This window comes from Mustela lutreola, chromosome 11, assembly GCF_030435805.1.
Source record: "Mustela lutreola isolate mMusLut2 chromosome 11, mMusLut2.pri, whole genome shotgun sequence".
In the NCBI taxonomy this organism is placed as follows: Eukaryota; Metazoa; Chordata; class Mammalia; order Carnivora; family Mustelidae; genus Mustela; species Mustela lutreola.
Window position 1 is genome coordinate 88,843,128 of NC_081300.1, and position 23,375 is coordinate 88,866,502.

The window sequence follows — 23,375 nt, forward strand, 5'->3', positions numbered from 1 at the left end:
CACCGTATAAATAAGGAGACTGGGAAGCCTCATAGATTCTGACCCGCCCAAGGTCGCGCTGTAAGTCTGGAGGAAAGGGAGCCACGTGGCAGAATCATCGCAGTGTCGATGAATGAGCTCTTAAGGATGGTCTGCTTTCAGCCCTCATTTTACAAGTAAGGATGCTGAAGTCATGCCAGGATCGGCGGCCAGCCTGGGGCGCCCAGCTAGCCCCCGGAATTGTGAGTCCTTCCCGAGCCATCAGCAGCTGGGGATGTGGTTGTCTGTCTCCCAGGCTGTGATGGCAAATCCTTCAGTGGGGCCCTCATGGAACTACCAGGCTGACAGATCGGCCCTCTTCACGTGCGTCCATAAAGATTCACTCTCAGTGCATTTTCTTCAGGGTAAAGGTGGCTTCTTTGAAGTACTCCATAAGCAGCAAAGTACTCAGTTTCCCTGAATAAATATTTCTAGCCAACTCCAGCTCACCGAGAGAAGGCCCTTTGCTGGCTCAACCCTTGAGCAGACGATCGGCAATTCTGCCTTTGCTTAGGGTGCTGACCCAGGATGATTTTATACGGAGTTGTCTTCGTATTGAGAATTCAGATGACCGCATGCTTCCTTGCCACAGTGTCCTGAGCAAGTTCAGGTCCTAGGGAGGCTGCAGGATGTTTTAGGACTCCCAAGTATTGGGATCAGACTGAACCAAGTTCAAATGTTCATTCCTTGCCTTTTATAAAAGGCTGTGCGACCTTGGATAAGTTGCTTAGCCTTTCTGACTCTTGTTTCTTCACCTGGAGATGATTTTCCTCATCTTAAAAAAAAGAACGGGCTAATGCTCCTAAAATGCTTAATACACGGCCAGGCACATAGTAAGGACTCAATGCACGGCAGCTGTCACAGTTAGAGCCAAGATACCTGGAGCAGAAAGGGACAGGGACCGCTCAGCAAATCCCTGCTTCACATGGGAAGGGAAACCAGCCCCAAAGCCCACAGTGACTTGTTAATAATGACAGAGCCAGGTCAGGAAATCAGCCTCCTGCTTTCCCCACCCCGTCATCTTATCAACCCAACACATGGCCTCCCTCGGGGTCACCCAGTAGGGTGGATGTCCTGGGTGGAGGGGCGAAGTGTGGTGACTCACCCTTCCTGGCCCCTCCCCTCTCCGTCTCCTTTCGGGGTTCTGATTTTAGGGGATGTTTAGGAGTCAAATGACTCCCTGCCCATGGGGAGGCTCAGGAAAGTGGGAGGAAGCCAGCGCCGGTCATCACTTACTGCACTGATGGAGGCGGCCCGTGTCCCACTGGCCCCAGGGAGACAGCGAGAGCAGACCTCTGTGCCAGTTTATCTTGGAAATTGTCTTTTCTTCAGGCAAGGGGAGGGGGAAGGAAGCCTAAAAGAAAGCATCCAGCCACAGGCCTGTGAAATCTCTGCCCAAAATCAGTCATCCTTTTTAATAATGAGGGCTGTCAGAGCCCTGGTTCAGCCGGAAATGATGGCCTGTGTAAATATTTGGTCTGTAACTGATTTATGGGTTGGGGAACAAAAAAATAAGATTAGTCGCTAATCACAGGGATGCAGGAAGATCAACGGGCCTAGAAGGCAGAAGTGAGGTTGGCTGTCTGGGTGAGCTCGGAGGGGGCGGGCGGGTGGGGACGCTGGGCCGGGCTGTGCGGTGGTATTCACGTGGAGAGGGGGCTGTGTGCTTCCGGATTATTCCACAATAAGGGGCCGAGGCGGCCTTGTCCATGTGCAGGTCAAGAACTGAGAGAGGGGGAGGCCTGGGTGGCTCAGTTGGTTAAGCAGCTGCCTTCGGCTCAGGTCATGATCCCAGCGTCCTGGGATCGAGTCCCACATCGGGCTCCTTGCTCAGCAGGGAGCCTGCTTCTCCCTCTGCCTCTGCCTGCCATTCTGTCTGCCTGTGCTTGCTCTCTCCCCCTCTCTCCCTCTGATAAATAAATAAAATCTTAAAAAAAAAAAAAAAAAAAAGAACTGAGAGAGGGCAGCTTCGTGGCAAGATGCCCAGTTTGTAGGCACAAGATCGTTTCTTCCCAGGGATCCCTGAAATCACCAACCTCCACAACCACAAGTATGCACAGGCACCTGTATAAAACGGGAATGTGGGGCGCCTGGGTGGCTCAGTGGGTTAAGCCGCTGCCTTCGGTTCAGGTCATGATCCCAGGGTCCTGGGATCGAGCCCCGCATCGGGCTCTCTGCTCAGCAGGGAGCCTGCTTCCTCCTCTCTCTGTGCCTGCCTCTCTGCCTGTTTGTGATCTCTCTCTGTCAAATAAATAAATAAAATCTTTAAAAAAACAAAAACAAAAACAAAGGGAATGAATGCATGTAATCAGCTCTTACAGTGGAATTAATGGAGACATTAAGAGCAGGCTTTGAAGTCCGTTCAATCTGTGTTCACACCCCAGGCCTTTATTGATTTGTGACCTGGGTCCATTAACTGTTGAGAAACCCAGTTACCTTAACTGCAAAGCAGGGGTTATAATTGTCACTAGCTCAAATGAGACGGCAGGTCCCAAGCGCAGCACCTGCTCCCGGCATCTGGGCCAGGCAGATCTCAGCGCCGAGGCCTGCTTGTCCTGGGGGTGCTGAATTCATGGTCCCGGGTGGGCCAATACAGGTGCTTGCCCCTCCTGCAGATCAACCCCCGCCTTGGCCAGCAGAGGCGGCACGCGCCTCCTATTAGAAAGGATTGTATAGGGTTGGGTGTGGCCCGGGCCCCTCCCCGTACAGCATGGAGGCCAAGTAGATGCCCTGGAGCCCGCCAGCGTTCCCACGATGGTGCACTGGAAACACACAGACTTCCACTGTGCTCCCTAGACGCCAGGCCCGGTGCTGGGCGCTGGGGATTCACAGAGAACAGGTCACACAGGACCCCTCCATGGGTGGGAGGGGCCCACACTCAGCAGATCCTCAGAGCCGTAAGTGTGTACTCCAGAATGGGGCCAGAGCTTTGGAGAAACGTGTCCGTGCTATGGCGGGACCCCGCTTACGCCCGGAACAGGCAGGAGGGGGACGGAAAGACCCCATGTGGCAGGGGTAGCAGCTCTTGGGGTGAACCAGACGATGGGGAGGGGGATGCTGCATGGTTTGGGGGGGTTTGTTTTACACTTCCTACTTTTAGGTAAGTCCAGACTTTTAGAACAGGGGCTGGCCAGCCACGGCCGGCGGAGCGAATTCAGCCCCCTGCCTGTTTCTGTCAATGGTTTTATGGAACTTGCCACATCCGTTCATGCATACGTGGTCTCGGGCTGATCTTGGCTGAGCGCGGGGCTGAGTAGTTGGCGACAGAGAACGTGCGACTCACGGAGGTCTTTTACCGGAAAAAATTCACCAGCCTCTGCGCTGGAACATTTTCCTGTCTTCATTCCTGCTTCTTCTCTCGTACTCGCTCTGGGTCTGAAGTGGCGTCTTATGCGACAACAGAGGAAGAGATAGATCAACAGTATATAGACGAACACAATATATAGTGTATATATTTCACATATACCCATATTTTATGTGTGTGTGTGTATATAGGACACTTGGCTCTTTTCCCAATCAAGTCTTAGTAGAAGGTCTGTTTGTTATTGAGAGCTGATCCGTCACTGAGCCATGTTTAATCTTATAAAAAATACTGTGTATCTATTCTTAAGATATTTTGCATGATTTTTAAGTACATACATTTCTATATAACATATATATTTAACCACACACTGTAGTACATATATAAATTGATGTACATAAATATATACTATGCATACATACACAATACATAAATATATATATAATATGCATAAATACATAATATATACATAAATAGATAATATAATATCAAATAATATAAAATAGTATATGAATATATGTTTGTACACATAAATAATAAATATAATAAATACTATATTATATATTGTACTTGAATATGTATTATATATAACTTTACATATATAATACTATACTGTATTTAGAGTATATAACATATAGTGTATATTATATACACTACATATACGCCACTATATATACAAGTGTATACTATATATACACTACATGTTATATACTCTAAATACGTAAGGCTATATATAATACACATAATATATATACTGAAACATATATATATGTATATTTAATTCTAGGAATCTATAAATGACCACATTTTTATATCTGTCAACTAAATCTGAGATACTAGTTACCAGGTGACTGATAGAAGCCATGTGGGAAGCAAAATCCATCTCAAATTTGATCTTCAATTTAAAACTTACTGAAAAATAATGAAACATCATTAAAATATTAAATAACGATTGACCACTTTATTCCATGTCTGTACCTCTGTTTTCTAGAGGAGGATTTTTTTGGTTTGTTTTGTTTTAATAAAATAAAGAGAAAAAAACTCCAGCCCCAAATACTGCATGTCCTTTTGCAATGATGTTTTATTATTATCAAAGAATACTCCTGGTTCTCAGTTCTGATGGTTACTAAGTTCAAAGTCTGAAAGTAACAAAGTGCTTACTCCCCAAATCCACAGCCTCCTCACTAGCCTGCCGACTGCCCCTTGTGGGTCCTTCCAGAAAATGTTTCTATACAAGGGAGAGAATGCTGCTAAGACTGGGCAACTACGTGGCACACAGATTCAGGAGAGAGACCTCCTCATTTCACCCCACCGCACTGTTGGCTGCCAGGTCCTAGCAGAGCTGTGTTCCAGATGCTTCCTTTTCCTCCCCCTCTGATGTCCAGAACAAGCCCATGCCACCGCCTTCATTTTTGTCTGGGTGATGGCCTCTTCAGAATCCCAGAATCCCATTCTTACCTGCACCACAGTCAACTCTCTACACATTGGCAGAGTGGTCTTTCAAGAATAGAATTGTGTTGGGGCTCCTGGGTGGCTCAGTGGGTTAAAGCCTCTGCCTTCGGCTCAGGCCATGATCCCAGGGTCCTGGGATCGAACCCCGCATCGGGCTCTCTGCTCAGCAGGGAGCCTGCTTCCTCCCCTCTCTCTGCCTGCCTCTCTGCCTCCTTGTGATCTCTGTCAAATAAATAAAATCTTTAAAAAAAAAAAAAGAATAGAATTGGGTTTTGTCATCTTCCTTCTTAAAATCCGTTGGCAGGCGCTCGTTCCTCTACAAGCAAACCCCATCTCCCTACAGGGGCAAGGACTTGGTTGGTCACAGTGACCAGTCCCGCCCCTAATCCCACACTCCCTCTCTTCTCAATCACCTTCAGTTTGACCTGCCTCGGCCTGGGACTCCCCAGCACTGCCTTTGCCTCGCTGCCTGGTCCTGTCTCCTTCCAGATCTTTGCAAATCTGGCTTCTTTTGACATTCGGTTCTCAGCCTAAATGCCATGTCCCCAGGAAGGCCTTACCGCCCACTCACGACCACATCACCTGATTTTTAATTATCCACGAAGCGCCTCCTATGCCCCAGTATTTCCTTATTTCTCTATCCATTTTTCTGTTTCTTCCACTGGGATACCAGCCCAGGCAGAACATGGGTCTTGTCCATCTCCTTCCCCGCTCAAGTCCAAGCACCTTGTTGTCCTTGGGATAGTTACTGGGTTCGTTTTTGGAATTAAGCCAATTTTTATTTTGTTGTATTTTTCTTGTCTTAGGGAGACACAGGGAGGGGAAAGGGGTGCTTTGAACAAGCATTCCTTGCCAAGCGTTTTCTCTGGATGACTTTTTTAAAAATCCTGTTGTAACTTTTCTTCTTCCAGAAAGCCTTCATGCCTGCCTGGCCTGGTCATCACTGCTTCCCAGGGACGGGCAGCCTCCTGTCCCGGTCAGTGTGGTCGGCAGACCTTCGTGTGTTTCCCCTGAGGCAAGGGGTCCAGGGTGAAGAGGAATTCTTTGGTCGTCCTCATGGATACTTTTCCCTTTTCCCTTATTTTGAGCCCGACTTTCACATCATCTTTGCCCATAAAGAGCCTCAGTCTGTCTAGAGGAAGAAACTATGTTGGCAAGGGACCAGGGCAGGAAAGACTATGACCTAGCAGGTGCCAGATGTCCTCTCAGGCACTCAGAGTCCATCAGTTCATTGCATCTTCATACAATCTGGGGAAATAGAGAAATGATTATGCTTTTTTACAGGTGAAGACATTGAGGTTCAGAGAGGTTGAGTGACTTCATAAAGGTCACACAGCTAGTAAGGAGGAGAGATCTAATTTCTGTGTTACTATTATATATTTTTCCAATTGTAGAAAAATACCTATAGCACAAAGTTTACCATTTTAACCATTTTAAAGTGTACAATTCAGTGGCATCAAGTACATTCATAGGCTTATGCAACTGTCACCACTCTTCAATTCCCACAGAGTGTTTTCATCACCCCAGATGGGAATCCCAGAGTTATTAAACAGTCACTTCTTAGTCCCCTTCTTGTCCCCAGATCTGGCCAACCACTGATCTGCTTTCTGTCTCTGTGGATTTGCCTTTACTGGATGTTTCATTTAAATGGGATCATAATGTGTGGGGTGTGTGTCTGTGTGTGTGTATCTGAGTGTGTGTGTGTGTATGTTTTCCACTTAGCTAACATTTTTGGGGTCTTTCCACATTGTAGCATGAATCAGTGCTTCAAATCCTGAATCATAGTCCATTATATGGACAGACCACAATTTGTCCATTCATTTGTTGTCGGACATTTGGCTTGTTTTCACCATTTGGCTCTCATGAATACTGCTGCCATAAGTGTGGCGTACAGTTTTTGTTTGTTTCAGATCTTCTGGCTGTATGTGTCTAGGAGTGGAATTGCTGGGTCATATGCTGATGTTTCCACAGTGGCTGTACCACTTCATAATCCCACCAGAGATGTGGAAGGTTCTGGTTACATTACATCATCGTTGACCCTTGTTCTGTTTTTGACCTCTTGATCACGGCCGTCCTAGCGGGTATGAAGTGGTAGCTCACTGTGGTTTTGATTTGCCTTTGCTAATGACCAATAATACAGAGCAAATTTCATGTGCTTCTTGGCCAGCTGTGTATCTTCTTTGGAGAAATGTCTATTCCAGTCCTTGGCTCGCTTATATATCTATATTTTAGTATTTTTTTAAAAAAGATTTTTAAAAAAATTTATTTGAGAGAGAGACAGAAGGAGAGAGAATGAGCAGGGGGAGTGAAAGTCGAGCGGGGGGAAGCAGACACCTCAATGAGCAGGGAGCCCAAAGCGAGGTTCCATCCCAGGACTTGGGATCATGACCTGAGCTGAAAGCAGGTTCTCAACCAAATGAGCCACCAGGTGCCCCTATTTTAGTACTGTTTTAAGAAACTTTTTGTCAGGCGTAACTTTCATTTAGAAGTGAAGTGCACAATTTCTCAATATGGTTTGATGACTCTATATATCGCAATACCCACATCATCACCACCCAATCAAGACTGGAGACATGTCCAGCTCCCATGGGGAGCTGGTCGATAACCTCCCCAAAGAAAACCACTCTTCTGGACTCTCTAGCATAGCTTAATTTTTCCTGTTCTTGAACTTCATGTAAATAGAATCATAACGGAGCCATACAATACAAGTGATTTTGTGACTGGTTTCCTTTGCCCAACACCATATCATTGAGATTCGGTGGTGTTACAGTCTAGCCAGACTCTCTTTTTTATTGCCACGCAATAATCCATTGTATGAACTTACTCTGCTTTCTTTATCCTTTCTGTTATTGACGGACATTGGAGCTAATCCCAGTGCCGGGCCGTATGAATAACGTTGCTATGAACATCCTTGCATGGGTTGTTTTGTGGACACGGGCACACTCCTCTTGGTTGGGTGCCTACCCAGGGGTGAAATTTTGGGGTCGGAGGCTATGTTCCCTTCAGTAGATAGTGCCAGATAACTTTTCAAAATGGTCATACAGGTTTGTAATCTCACCAGCGAAGGGGGCGAATTCTGGTTTCTCTCTCTTCTTGCCAACATTTGGTATTCTTAACTCTAGCTTCAGCCATGCTGGCGGGACCTGTCCTGGAATTTACTTAACATGGTTTCCGATCAGCGTCTCTCCTTCTCCCCCCCCTTTTCCTCTTTCTTCTCTTTCTCCTTCTTTGTTGTCTTCTTTTCCTTCTTAGCCTCTTTCACATAAAACTGTATACGAGGAAATCAGAATTTCACCTGTGTCTCTTCTCAAAGTCTTGCATATCATCCACACTGGGGGAAGTGCAATTACAGTGTTTGAGTCGCTCATGCTTCCTTTTTGCCAGTGTTTGGGTGGATTAAACACTGTGCTCGGGGTGTGTTAGAGCCAGAAGTAAGGGGTGTAGCCTGTGGTCAAGGAGCAAAGCAGAGTCTACTAAACATCCTCCTGGGGTTAGACTTACCAGCCCTTGGCTTTTCCAAACCTTCTTCCCTGGGCTTTGTGCGCATCCGCTGTTGTCTTCCCCTTCCTCCCCCCAAGAACATGGTGCTATTCTTTGGTTTTGAAAAGGGTCTTGCCTGGAGGCCTCATTTTGGATAATCAGATCATTTGGCTCACACAGCCCTGTGCACGGCCAGTGGGCATATTTTCCTATTTGGGGGAATGGTTGCTGGGCGAGTGCTTTGCTGCATAGCCTGGTATTGGAGAATGTATGCTGTGCCTGTCCTCTAGCCTTGCTTGCGAGGAGCCTGTCTGCCCCCAGCTCTGTCATTTCCTCCCAATTGGCTGGGCCAGATGCTCCAGACACTGTTAATGAGATGCTGAAGTTTATGGCCGGGTGAAGGCATTCGAGTTCAAGGGGACACAACCCCACATGCGAGGAAGCTGGGGGTAAAGAGGCCACGGGAGCTGGCGGCTCTGCTTGACTCAACACCCAGCAAGCTTTTGGAATAGAAAGTGGTGCAAACACGAATCATCAGTTTGGGACCCCTGCAGCGATCTTTGCAAGCAAGGCTCTGAGGGACAGGTGGCAAATGGGCATTGATCAAAAGGCTTTGGAGTGCAGAGCTGTTTGTTTGCCAGACCCAGGCTGGGGGTGGCCAGGGGCTGGCAAAAGAAATCAGGTGTATCTCTGCCCTCAAGGAGCCCAAGGCTGGAATTAACTGAGAAGATGCTGCCAAGCCAGCCCTCCTGACTTGCAGATGGAAACTGGGCTACATGCCTTTAGCATTCTCCCAAGACAGAAGATGCCAGGTTCTTTTTGCTTGAGTTGGAGGATGTGGGCTTGGGTGGGAGTCTATAGACCTATAGCTTCTGGTCTTGGCTCTGCAACTGTGCGCTGCCTGCTTTGTGTTAGTGGCTGGGATACAGGCCTGTCCCATGTGTGGTGGGCACGAGCCACAGGAGAGCTGGACATTCACTCAGCAACCACACAAGTAAAAGCAGAATTCCAACTGGGATGCATTTTGTGAAGGAAGAGCAGATAGTGCAGGGAGGGCATGTAACCTGGAGATCTGACTGGGTCTGAGGATTGAAGACTGTGCCTCTATGGAAGTGATGCCTAAAGGAGGTCTCTACTAATAGGATGGGGAAGTGTTCCTGGCAGAAGGAACAGCATGTGCAAAGGTCCTAAGGTAGATGGGAATACGGAATGGTCCAAAATCAGAAAGATGACCAGAGTGGCTAGAGTCAGAGGGTGACAAAGTGATGATAATACAAGAAGTTCTCCAGAGAGTGATCTTTGAGGGTCCCTTGAAGCGTTTGAAAGGAAACCTTCAAGAGTTTTTAAGCAGGGAGTGACATGATGCAGTATATGCTTTTTAAAACCTCACCTTGGTGCCTGGATGGAGAATAGATTATAAAGAATCAAAAGTGAGATGGGATTATTCAACCATAAAAAGGAGTGAAGCTGGGGCACCTGGGTGGCTCAGTGGGTTAAGCCTCTGCCTTTGGTTCAGGTCATGACTCTGGCTCAGGTCATGATCCCAGGGTCCTGGGATCGAGCCCTGCATCCGGCTCTCTGCTCAGCAAGGAACCTGCTTCCTCCTCTCTCTCTGCCTGCCTGTCTGCCTACTTGTGATCTCTGTCTGCCAAATAAATAAATAAAATCTTACCAAAAAAAAAGGAGTGAAGTTTTGATACATTGTTACCACGTGGATGAACCTCAGAAACTTTAGGGTCAGTGAAAGAAGCCAGACACTGAAGTTCGCATATTATATAATTCCATTTCTATGAAATATTCAGGATAGACAGATCTACAGAGACAGAAGACAGGTCGGTAGTTGCCGGGGGCTGGAGGGAAGGGCACGGAGAGGAATTGCTTAGCGGGTACAGGGTTTTATTTTGGGATGATGAAATATTTTGGAACTAGCTAGAGATGGTGTTTGTGTAATATCATGAATATATTTCAGGCTACTGAATTTTTCACTTTAGCGTGGCAAATATATATGATGTGAAGTTTACCTCAATATAAATAAAAAGTACAGAAAATAAAATATGTTAAGAAGCAAAAAAAAGAAAAAAGAAAAAAGAAAAAAATGGGATTGGGGTCTGATTCAGGCACAGTGATGGCGGTGACAGCTGACATGAGGGCAGAAAGTGGCTTGGACCAGAGCTGGAAGGCTGGAGATGGAGAGTAATGAACCAATTGTAGAAGTAAGGGTTCTCAGGACCCTTTTAGTGCAGATATAGTGTCTGCAAATTGGGCTTCAGGAAGGTCAGAAGAACTTTGCTAGATTCCAACCCTAGAATGAATAATCCTCTGCTGTACTTGGTGAAACAGCATGCATGGGGCACCTGGGTGGCTCAGTGGGTTGAGCCTCCGCCTTCGGCTCAGGTCATGGTCTCAGGGTCCTGGGATCGAGCCCCGCATCGGGTTCTCTGCTCAGCAGGGAGCCTGCTTCCCCCTACCCCTCCGCCTGCCTCTCTGCCTACTTGTGATCTCTCTCTGTCAAATAAATAAATAAATAAGATCTTAAAAAAAAATCTTTAGGAAAGAAAACAAAACAGCGTGCATTTTTCCTAAGCACAGGTGAATGGCCCCTAAGCCGGGTGTCTTCCTGCCATGGATGTGCTGCCTTGGCTGAGCCCAGTTTTGGGGCTGCCCTCAGCACAGCCCCAGAGCCAAGTCAGGGACCTCTGACTTGCCCGCCTGTACAGACAGCAGCACGGTCCATCCGGGGCTCATACGGCCTCCAAAGGATGGAGCTGCCTTTGCCGATGCTTTGTGCCCCCTTAGTTGGCTGCTTTGCCCAGAATTGGCCCCGATTCCAGGGAAGACATTTATGTAATAGATTTCTAATATCCTGCGATCATGGAAAGATGTTCTTTTTAATTACACCTGCAGGATATACGCAAAATAGGCACTGAATCTTACACAGTCCCCGTCGTTTGCGTCTGTTTTCTCCTCTGAGCATGCCGGGTAATGAGGGCAGATGGCAAAGGTGAATCCCTCATGCCCATGAAGAGCCTTCATGGCTCCTCGGTGGGCAGGAAGTGATGCAGGACGTCTGTCACCTACTCTGATCACATAGCCATTCACCCCTGAATTTCTCTTCCTCCCTCTCTCTTTTCCTTCTTTACTCTACCTCTCCGTCCATCCACCCAACTTCTGTCCTTCAGCCTTTTCATCCGTCTTTCTGTCCATCCTCGGATCCCTCTCTTTATCCATTCATCCGTCTGTCCGTCCTTTGTCTATTTTCTCATCCATTCATCCATCCTTCCTCCCTTCTTCCCTCCTTCCTTCTTTCCATCCGTCCGCTCAGCCATCTGTCCATCCTTCCGTCCATCCATCTGTCCATCAAGCTTTTTACCCATGCATCTGTCCAACTCACATTTATTTATATATACCCCTTCTCTGCTTCATCGGTGGTCTTGGGTTCGTAAAGCAAATTGACGGTCCGCCGTCACTGAGCTACTGTTGAACTCGTGCTGAGTTGGACTTGGTTCTCCTTATACAAGGGATCTGGCCTTGTCCTTTGATGGCCCAGTGCCTCAAGGCTGCCGTCAGTGTTTTGGAAATAATGATGGTATCTCTTGCCAGAGGGTATGACTGTATCCTATTCGTCTGCCAAGGGTAGTGGTGGGTTGAGAGCTGCTGAAGGCTTCAGGTGAAAAACATGGCTCAGGTTCAACTTTTGGCTTCTTCCGGGTTACTTCCATGCCATACAGACGCCGAGTTTAACCTGCTCATAGTGACGTTAATAACGGGTCCCCCGAACCCTCACTCAGTCCCCGGGCCTGTGCCAAGCACGTGACCTCATAGATCCACCACAGCGTCCTTCTTACATGGGTGCGCTTATTTCCCCCATTTTCCGGGTGAGGAAACTGAGGCACAAAGAGATGAGATCACTTTGCTGAGGTCCCAAGCAGGACCTGAGCCCTGCCCCGTCCCCAAAGTTGGCGAGTCTAACTCCAAAATTATCCCCCCTCAGTGTAGATGTCTCTTTGAATCTCCACCACGGGAGACTTATGAAATTCCACTCCCTTGTTTCCCTCTCCTCTCCAGCCGTGGGCAGGGAGAGCTAACGCGTGCGGCTCTAATGGGAAGTGCCTTCCTGGGCCTTGCTGCAGACCCCTAGGGATATAATAAGCAGGGCTGCCAGCCGAAGCCCTGGGAGGGAGAGACTCTGCAGGTGCGCTTGGATTCCTTAAAGCTGATGAGCAGCAGGCCTCCTGAAGAGGGTGACTTTTAGGCTGCGTGTGTGGGAGGCCTCCAGTCTTTAATTAAGGCACCTTCCTGGGCTCTCCATCTAGAAGGGAGAAAGTTTGCAAGGAGGGTTCGCTCTGGCCGCAAGGTGGCGCCCAACTCCGGGCCAGATGAGAATGGGGCGGTAGGGGGAGGCAGGGAGGGGGGGTGCTGAGTGGTTAATTTGGGATCCTCTTCTAAATCACACTCTCTTAAACTGATCACCCAAGCTCCTCGGGAGGGGGGAAAAGTGTTTCCAGAGCAGCTCCAACAGTTCATTCCATGCAGCTGGTGCCAAGCCAGGGGCTGAGAGAGTCAGCAATGAAAACCACAGGGTTCCTGCCCTCAAGGAATTAGAGTGCAGCGGGATTATGTGCCAGTCATGATCCAGAATGGTCATTTGATAAGCTTTTAATGAGCACCTACTGTGTGCCAGGTTCTGTGCTAATTGCCCAGGACCAGGAAATGAGCAGTACAGAATCATTGCCCTCAAAGACCCATAGTTCACTTGGAAGACAAACGCTAAAAGAACAAATTTGAGAAAATAGGGAAGTACAGTCCCAGGGATACACTCAGAATGTTGTAGACAAATTGAAGAGGAACACCCAGTTCAGGCGGGGAGGGGAGTATCAGGGAAGCCTTCCTGGAGGAGGGGACACCAGAGCAGAGTCAGAGAAGACAGATTAAGCTGGCAGGGAAGGGGAGGCTTTTCTGGGCTGTGGAGATAGCAGGAGCAAAGGGTTGCAGGTGAGAAACAGCACAGAGCCCTGGCTGGAGCTCAGGGAAGGGGGAATGGGGCAGCCCAGTAGGCCAGTTCAGTGTGGGGAGCGGACACTGGTGCCATGTTAATGAGATTGGGTCTGCAGGCTCTCGTTCTGTGTGCACTTATGGATACACTCCCTTCTCTTCTTCATCTGTCTCTCTTTCAGAGCCAAGAAGAAAAGCAAACCTTTGAACCTCAAGATTCACAGCAGCGTGGGCAGCTGCGAGAATATTCCTTCTCAGCAACGCTCCCCGCTCCTGTCGGAGCGCTCCCTCCGCTCCTTCTTTGTGGGACATGCACCTTTCCTGCCCTCCACCCCTCCTGTCCACACCGAGGCCAACTTCTCTGCAAGTAAGTCACCCGCCGGGGCCACCGCACCTTCTCATGGGCCAGGTGCACGCTCCCTGTTCTCTCTCGAGAAATGCTCACGAAATGCTTTGAACGAGGCTCACGCGTCTCCCACCTGCGCCACTCCCGCCCCTCGGGATGGTTTTGAAGGAAAGGGGCGTCATTAGCGCGGGGAGGTTGACTGACTGTTGTCATTGGTCCCGCATCCCTACTCTTTTTTGACTGCAGGTGTGTAGGGATGACAGAGGGAAGCAGGCAGGCAGGGCAGGAAAGACGACATCAGCTTTTTCTCTCTGCTTCTCAGCTGCCCGGTCCTAGGATTTTTCTCGGGCCGCTGCGGATCAGGCATCTATGATTAAATTTTGTAATTCCCACCCCCCCCCCCAACTCAGGTCAACACGTATCACCTTTCATTTCAAAGATGTATGTGGGTTCAAACTGGGCTGAGCGTGGCCTGGGGTGTTTTACATTCTGCTCCCACGAATTTCTGCTGGAGACAAAGTGGTTATTACTTGGAGCGGAAATGGAACTTTCTGGTGATCAAGGGCTGAGGTTTCAGAAGACGTTTCATCTTCTCTGCCCAGAGGCCCGTTTTGCTGAACAGGCACAGATGCGGTCAGAGGGGAGCCCCTGAAAAAAGCCCAACCAGTCCTGCAGCTCAGACACCGGCTCTGATGGACTGGGAATTCAGGAAGGGGGGTGCGTGCTGCTGGAACGGGATGGAAATAACTCAGGGCCCCAACACCGCCCCGGGGGTGACCATGCCGCTGCTCTGATTAGTGATAAGCAATGTTTACTGAACACCTGGTCATGCCTTTCACCCACACATATAACCTCGTTCGGTTCTTGCGACAAGCCATTGCACGGATGAGTGAGTCCCATTGTATAGATGAGCAAACAGAGGCTCAGGGACATCAAAAGAATTTGGCAAACTCACGCAGCTGTTGAGTCCTTAAGCCAGGGTTTGAAAGTGGTTCCCCCTGGCTCCGGAATGGGTACGCTTCGCCATCACACATGATTTGAGCCGAGATCCCTCGACTTTCATCAGGGCCCCTTTCTCTGGAGGTAGGGTTCTATTCTGTTATTTACATGAGGCTTTTTGAACTTTTTGGGGGAGGCTGTGGACCCTTGGGGAATTTCATGAAATCCATTATTTCTCTCTCTGGGAAAATGCACACAAAACTTCCATTGGGTTCAGAGCTGTCGTAGTCCCCCTGGATGGTTGGCCTGGGCGGAATGGTGAAGTCGGTCCACACGTGTGCAGAGTGTGTCCCCTGTAGGAGTCTGCTGAGGGCCCAAAACCAGAAGAGACCCATGTGGATGTCAGTTAGAAGAAATTCCAGAGCCTGGCTGGTCTCAGCATTCCTGACACATAGCAACACCGGAAGGCCAACTTACTAACTTTTATTAAATTCGTTAATTAATTTATTAATTTGTCGAGAGAAATCACTATCAGAGAGACCAGAACTCCTCAGTGGGGGTGGGCCTGTGTGGTAGTGTGAGGGTGTCCTGGGAGCCTAGATAAGGACCAGCGGGGTGATGATGTAGCAAATGTGTCACAGCAGTGGGCGAGACAGGATGTCATAGCCCGGGAGGGTGATGCTGGGGGTCAGTCCCAGTTCTGTGTCCTTTGGAGCAGCGTGCCTGACCCCGAGCAAGTTCAGAGACCTTCTGAGCCTCAGTTTGTTCATCTGTAAAATGGGCTCACAGTAGACACCCTCCATAGGTGGTTATGAGGATTAGATCGGCTCCTGTGTGTCAAGTCACCTGCACAAGGCCTGGTGCATAGTAGCTGCTTTCTACACGGTGGCTGTCATGGCGATGTTAATCAGCTCCTTTTCCCCGGCAGCGTTTGCATGCTCTGACTTTCTGATTAATTTGAGGGCTGTGAGTGAATGCCTTTCAGTGAGAGGCCCCCCACCCCGCCATGATTCCCCATGGCCCTAAGAGTACTTGGAATTTACCTTGGCAGGAACCTGGGTGGCTACCTCCAGCAGCCATCTGTCTCTGGGCATCATCATCCCTGGGGACTGGCCCACAGCTCTGCCCTTTAGCTCTGTCCAGGATAAAAACATCTTCAGCTTGCTTAAAAAACCACCCATGTGAACATTTTGACCCTTTCTCTCCTGCCAGAAAGTTTTATGAGGACTCACGTGGCTCCCAGCTTTTCCTGCCTGCCCTGGTCTCCACGGGACAGGAGAGGTTTCTCCTCTTGCCTGTGGCCAGGAGCAAAGTCCTTAATGAAATCAGTCCTTAGCGCTAAGAGGCCAGAGAAGCACAGTTGCCTCTTTGGGCTGTCCTGGTCCTTGGAGGCAGAGAGGTCGCCCTCTTGTCTACCATAAGGAAGGAAAGTCAACATTTGGGTCTCAGTAGGAGGACGAGGGTGTCCCCAAATGTTAGCTGGAATCTCATGGACCAGTCCCATTTCCATTGATCCTAACAAATGACAGAAACAGGGGACAGCCCTGAGAATAGGTTCCAGGTTAGGAAATGAGAAGCTCTCTGTTAGAGTCTCTGTGATGCCACCAGTTGCTTGTGTGACCTCTGTCCCTGCCTCGTCACAGTTAAAGCTTGCCACAAACGTCGAGTCAGGCTTTCTAATTCCCATTCTATAGATAAAGAAACGGAGACTCAAAAGGGGGAAATGATCGTGCCCACATGGTACATTTTGAATCCGATCCAACTCTAGCTTGCATCCCTGTTCTTTGGTGAAGCAAATTCCTTTCTCTGGGCCTCAGTTTCCCCAACTGCATAATAAAAGACTCCACAAGGGCCCGGCCCGGAGCTTAGGAACTCAGTGATTCTAAGGCAAAGCCAGTGAGCTTTACCTGGGCAAATCTTTTGACCACTTAGAGTGCGGGTTTGAGGACTCTGGACTGGATGGTTGGGAGGACACAGGGGTCAGTCTCTGGTCCTCTCTTGCTTGTAATAGTCCTGTTCTCCCCCTACTCTGAGCTTCGGAAGAGACCTTTCTGCCTTTGGGTCCCAGTGCCAGCCTTCCTCCCTCTAACCCAGCGGAGGGAGCCCCTGATGCTGTGTCCCTGACAGGCAGAGGCTGTCAACCCTTTGTCACCGTCAGTTCTGGCCGTGGCTGATGCAAAGAGTGGTGATCTGCCATCTCGTTACCCCTGCTAGGGATGCCTGGGGACAGCATTAGACAGATCTGGCTGTAGAGTGGTCAAGGCTCAGACCCTCAGGGTGCCCAGCCTCCTCCGATGGGCCATGAGAAGGATTTCACCTCCTTGGGCTTACCCTATGTCCCTGGTCTGGGAGTGATGAGCAGGGCAAAGGAGAAGAGAGTCAGGAGCCTCAGCTTACAGAGGAACCTTCTCGAAGGCTAACCACAGACAAAACACAATTTGTTAAACCATTCTGTTCCACGTGGAAGGTGGTGGCTCAGGAGGGAACCTACCTCCCAAAGAAGTAGAGAACAATGGACTGAGCTCCCCATGCTCGCTGCATTTATTCTGTTTCGCTGCGGCATGCCATATGGCCCAGATGGTGTCTGATAGGATGCCCTCTACCCATGGACCAATTTGGGTCCAACCAGCTGTCTGCTGGTGGCTCCGTGTAGGGTATCAGGCGGCCGCTGTATTTCCCAATAAAGAGTCTTCTTCGGAATGAAAAACATACTGTCTAGATGGGAAGGAGTGATGACTCCTCATCATCCATTAGTGGCTGGTGGAGGTGATTTGGGGAATATAGCAACTGAGCAGTTGCTGACATATCGTTGGGCACTCGCGGAACCCCCTGCGTCTGTTTCAACCTGGCAAGCGTGTAGTGAGGGCAAAATGAGGAATGGGTTTAAGTTTCCCAGCGCAGGGGCTGGTGCTTAGAGCACTAAGTCTCAATAAAGAGTAGGTTTGGCAACTCTTCTGCTTGTCCTATGGTGGGATCGCTTGTAACAATGATAGCAAATGACGATAATAATGGCAATTGGCATTTATTGTGCATTGACAGTGTTGCAGGCGCCGTTCATTCAGACAAAGCAATTTACTTGTATTATATAAGCTTCCCGGTTCTCCATCAGGTAGTTTCTCTTCTTATCCCCATTTTGCCAATGAAGAAACTGAGGCCGGGAGGGTTTGGGTAGCTGGCCCGAGATCACAAGGGCAGGTGGGAAGTGGAGTTTGCGCTCGTCCTAAATCCCCCGTTCTGTAATGCTGAGGAACTTGCAGCTGCCACACTGTCTTCGCTGAGACCTCTTTGCTCAAGTAGGGACCTTAACTTGCCCCAGTTTCCTTTCTCACACCCTGGCCTCATTAGGGGATTGTGTTGTGGGGGTCAGCCTTGCTCCAAGGATGCCTCCTGTTTCTCGGCATGCTGTGCTCAGTCAGAAAGCAGCCCCCACACGGGCTGGAAAATTGTCACCTTGCCAGACTCTGGTGTTGATATGCAGGGAATCCATTGTCCCAGGTGGTAGCTGTGCTGGGGTGGGGTGGGGGCTGGGGGCGGCTAGGCAGCTGCAGAGAGCAGCCAGAAGAATAAGTTGCAGACAGCTTCTGCAACTCATTTTTCCTGGACATCTTTGGTAGAAGATGAGGAACGACAGGCTACTTTTTACCACCTGCAGTGTTCTGGGTGTTTTTTTAAATTAGCTGTCTCTGGGGGTCTAGGACTTCAGGGCTACAGCCAGCAAAGGGAACAGGTGACTGACGATTCCCAGACAGCCCCTTCTTGGTCCTAATGGCCCCAGCTGGAGTTTTATACAGGGCCCCAGTCTTAGAAAATATTGTCCTTCGTGTGGCGCCTTGAAAGATGACATGCCCTCAGCTCTCCTTGTCTCACCGTGCGCTCCTCATCTCCTCGCCGAGCATTTCCCAGTACTTTTTCTCGGACCCAAGGCAACAAAGAGTTGACCCTCCATTGAGGGCCTGGCCCCATGTGCCTCGAGGCTGAGTCAGAAGGCTGATTTGTTGAGGGAGACAGCAGGTAACAGTAAAGACTAATGAAGCTGAACCGTATAGTCCCAAGAAACCAGCCATCGGGATGGGGGTGATGATATAATGGGGTTTAATGAGGCTCGAGGCCAAGGTTCATTACCCCCAGGAAGAGGACGAGGAGGAGTGCGTGTCTTGACAGAAGTTGGCTGTTTGAACCCTGTTCTCGTCTTAGAATTTTGGGATTTTGAGAAGTCTGTGTCTGACCTGACTCAGTGGCGGCAGTTTCAAGGGGGAACCCATAGACTGCACTAGAGTACCCCCCGAAGAATGTTTCTTCCCCTCAAATGAGCAGGTAAAAATGCTGTTTCTCCTCCTCTTCCCCCGCCCCCTGCCCCCTGGCAGATACAGGAAGCATTCTTGTAGCCTGGCATCTTTGCTGTATTTCAGGAACTCTGATACCAGCAAGCAGGTCCCTAACACATCCTCACCGGCTCCTTGGCAGGCACTTTTAGGCATTAAAATGTATATACCTAGAAACAAAATCCAAAAAGGTTCATGGTGAACACTATGAACCATCCCTCTGTCAATCCTGTTTTTATTTTATTTTTTTTAAGATTTTATTTATTTATTAGAGAGAGAGAGAGAACAAGCAGGGAGAGCAGCAGAGGGAGAAGGAGAAGCAGGCTCTCCACTGAGCAAGGAGCCCAATGCAGGGCTTGATCCTGGGACCCCAGGATCCTGACCTGAGCCAAGGGCAGATGCTTATCCAGTGGAGTCACCCAGCTGCCCCTCGGTCCTGCTTCTTAACAACTCCTTCTGTGTCTTGTTCTTTTGAAAGTCACTTCCACTGTTTAAGCTTCTCAAAGTGTGTCCCGGGCCAACAGCGTCTGTATCACCGGGAAGCTTGTTAGGAATGCAAACTCTTACTTACCCCTCGTAGACCTACTGAGTCAGAAACGCTGGGGAGGGTGTAACAGTCTGAATTTTCACCAAACCTCCAGGGGATTCTGTGCACTAACAGTTGAGAAACACTCGGTTATACAACAGCCTTTTTAATTTTTTTAGTTCCATTTTGAAATAATTTCAAACTTACAGAAAAGTTGCAAGAATACCCCAAAGGATTCCTGCACCCCCCTTCACAGGGATTCATCCATTTTTAACATTTGCTTGTGTTTGATTCCTCTGTAATCCCCTACTTCATGTTCCGTCTCAATTTTGTGAACCATTTGGGGCTGTGGGTCGTCTATACGCTTACATAACCACACAGAGGTGCCGGCCTCAGTAACCTGCCGTTGACTCAAGACTTTCATCGAACCATACTCCTATTTCAGCAATTGTCTCAAGAGCATCTTTCACAAAAATTCATTCTCCTGGCACGGAAGGCCATCCAGAATCACATATTGTATTACGTGCTTGCGTCCGGCTTGAAGAGAGCTCCTCAGCCTTTCTTTGTTGCTTGTGACTCTTACGTCTTTGAAGAGTGGGGACCAACTTCTTCACAGAGTGTTCTGGATTTGGGTTTGTGTGTGGTTCTCTGTGTTAGACCCAGGCTTGGCAGTTTTCACATGACATCTGCTTCCTCTGGGGCATGTTCTTCTCGGTGGATCCCTCTTTGTGGACCCGGTGTCTGCATTTTTTCCAAAGAAGTCAGAGATTGTGACTTTTTTTTTCCTTAAGGTTTTATTTATTTATTTGAGAGAGAGAGAGACCACAGCTGGGAGGGGTGAGGGAGAGGGAGAAGGAAAAGTAGACTCCCCGCTGAGCAGGGAGCCTGACACAGGGCTTGATCCCAGGACCCCGAGAACATGACCTGAGCCGAAGGCAGATGCTTAACCCACTGAGCCACCCAGGAGCCCTAGGCTCATGATGTTAGGAGAAATCTCCCAATTTTAAAACGTCAACACCCAGTGAAAAATCTTTTAACCCAGTTTGAGATGCTATTAAAAAAGTCCCAAGGGTTGGTAAATTATATCTGGTCTTGGGGCTCCCAATTTTTAACTTCTGTTCTAAAATCATAGAGATCAGAACTGATAGGGAACTCAGAAGTCACTGAGTCCAAGCTCTTATTTTACAGAAGGAGAAACTGAGGCCAGAAAGTAGAAGGAACTTGCCCAGGGTTTCAGAGCTGGGGTTTGAACCTGGATCTCCTGATGCCCAACTAGTAGTTTTCTCCCTCATGCCCAGATAATTGCAAAATTATAGGCTCTGCAGCACGTTCTGAACGTGCTCCAGAGGAAGGAAACAGGGACTTTCTTTAAAAGGTGACACCTTGGGGCACCTGGGTGGCTCAGTGGGTTAAGCCTCTGCCTTCAGCTCAGGTCATGATCTGAGGGTCCTGGGATCGAGCCCCGCATTGGGCTCTCTGCTCAGCAGGGAACCTGTCCCCCCCCCACCCCACCTGCCTGCTACTCTGCCTACTTGTGATCTCTGTCTGTCAAATAAATAAATAAAATCCTAAAAAAAAAAAAAAAGTGACCCCTTTTGTGTGTGTGGACGGCAGTTAATATGTGTGTGTATGTATGTGTGTGTGTGTGTGTTGCACACATGCAATTATGAATGTTCTAGGTGAGACAACTTCTGGGTTATCATCAGCCCTTTCTTCTCTGTAATTTTGCAGTTCTTTCCCTAGCACAAACTGCTTGGGCTCAGCATGCACTAGACAACCTCAGACCTTTTGTTGTGATTGCTCCCACCAGGAATTGTGGCAGCAAAAATTGATCGGTAAGTGGTTGGCATTAGCAGTCAGGGGGTCCTTTATATCTTTTGGAGTGAGTCCTGGTCCTCAGTCAGGTACACATTGTTGGCCTGGGCAGTCCCATTGCCCATCATCAGGACATATGTCTGACTGTACCTTTGTCCCAGTAACATCCCCCCCCACAACCCCTGCTGAGTACTTCAACCGATTTCATAGCAACAAGAGAAGAAGTAGCGAGTAATGTTGCTGTAGAACTACGCGGTGTGCAAGTGCCATTCCTATTCCTTGCCCGGGCCCCTGCATCCCGATTCTGTAGTTGAAGAAGCAGATATTCCAAGAGGAGAAATCCACACATGGCTTCAGGTTCCATAACACATCAGAGACTAGAAGAGACTAGTCGAGCCGAGACTAGAAGCCATGGTACCCTCAGACTCCAGATTGCATGTGCTCTCTGTACATAATTTGACCTGACTGCATTTCCGTGAGACAAAACATCGGGGTCTGGTGTGCTTGTTTTAATCAAATTTGTTTCCATCCCCAATAAAACTAATTCATCTCTGGTGGCCCCCTCTTGTACATCTATCCAACTGACCAAGTCTGTATTTTATCCAATGTGATTTGTGGCCCTACCTTTCCACGATGCCCCATTTCCAAGTCTTGTCTGGCTGACCTTCTAAATCATGGCTGACAGACTTTCTGCAAAGGCCCAGGTAGGAAATACTTTCAGATCTGCAGGCCATAGGATCTCGAAGACCACTACTCAGTTTTGCCCTGAAGCATGAAACAGCCATAGGTCGTCTTCCAATAAAGTGGATGTGTTCCAATAAAACTTTATTTGCAAAACCTGGCAAGGGGCCAGATTTGCCTCGTGGGTTATAGACTGTGAGTTCTGTTCTTCCAGTCTTTTCCATCTCCTCCTCTACCACCACACCCTGGTCCAGACTACTCAGTAGTCTCCAAGTGGATCTTTCCATATCCAGTCCACCAAAGTGATCAGGCCCCCAAGCCCAAGTTAAGATTATACCATGATCTTACATGAACTGCATTCTCTTCTGTTTTGCACTCGTAGGTGACTGGACACCCTGTCATTGCTGTCCCTTTGTCTCAATCCCCACTTCCTTGAGAAAGCATTTCCTAACTTCCCAAGTTATGTCCGTTACGTCTTCTCTCGCCTCTTGCACTTTCCTTCTGAAACATTTATCACGATCCACAGCCATCTCTTTCTTTAATGTCCTGTTCCCCCCAGTATCACTTCCACAAGAGCTGTGACCACATTGCTCTCGCTTGTAACTATCTTGTAACTGTCTCACTTGTAACTACTCCATTGTTCCGTGCATGGAGCTGGCCCACATAAATATTTTTGAATGGACATTTTTGAGCATTCGCTGGGCAGCCAGTGCTGGGAGCCTTCAGCTGCTCAGGTTCTAGAGGACAAAGGAGAAAGGACTCTGTCATCCTCCAGAACTATAAAGCTGACTAAATTTGGCATCATCGAGGCAGGAACTGAAGTCCTTGGACTTTGATGCAGTCTTGGGGATATTATAGATAGTTTTCTGCCTTAACTGATCAAAGAAATGGGCATTCAAAGCAAAACTGCCAAAAATCATTTTGTTGATTGAAAACAGACAGGTCTTTATCCCTGCATGGTGGTAGTCGTACTAACATAGAGCTTGACACTTACAAGTGACAAACAATCCAAGTTGAGCTTTGTTTGTTTGTTTTTTTAGTATGAAGGTCATTTATTGGCACATGTAACTGAAAAGCCCAGGGGTTGTATAGGCTTCAGGTATGGCTGGATCAAGGGACTCAGTTCATGTCCAGTCTTGATCTCTCTGTATTTTTAAATTTGGCTCTTCTCCAGGGTGGTTTCACTTTTTGGCTACGTGTGGTGATCAGATGACCTCAGAAGCCCCTTCCCTGCTCTGGTCCAGAGTGGAAGAATGAGATTGTTTAGGTCTGAGTTTCACTGATTCAACCAGCATGACCACATGCTCACATCTAAACCAATCAGTGGGGTCAGACAGGTGGCCGGTTAGCATATTGGCTTAATCTTGGGCTGTGATCTTTACTTTTGGGCTTAGAAATTGTGGGTTTTGTCTAATAATGGAGAATGAATGCCAGGGAAGCTGATAACGAGTGTCCATTATAGCAGTAATGAATAACGGAGGTCCCTATCCTAGGGTTTTGAGG

At 48.4% G+C, this 23,375-nt stretch overlaps 1 protein-coding gene across 3 annotated transcripts in view; it reads left to right on the forward strand.

Moving 5' to 3' along the window:
* KSR2 (kinase suppressor of ras 2) overlaps positions 1-23,375 on the forward strand; it is a 416,470-nt gene that overhangs the window by 225,098 nt on the left and 167,997 nt on the right. For all 3 annotated transcript variants that reach the window (XM_059140070.1, XM_059140071.1, XM_059140072.1), the window contains one exon: positions 13,426-13,610. In XM_059140070.1, coding sequence (XP_058996053.1) covers positions 13,426-13,610 — 185 coding nt within the window. The remainder of the gene's footprint in view (positions 1-13,425; positions 13,611-23,375) is intronic.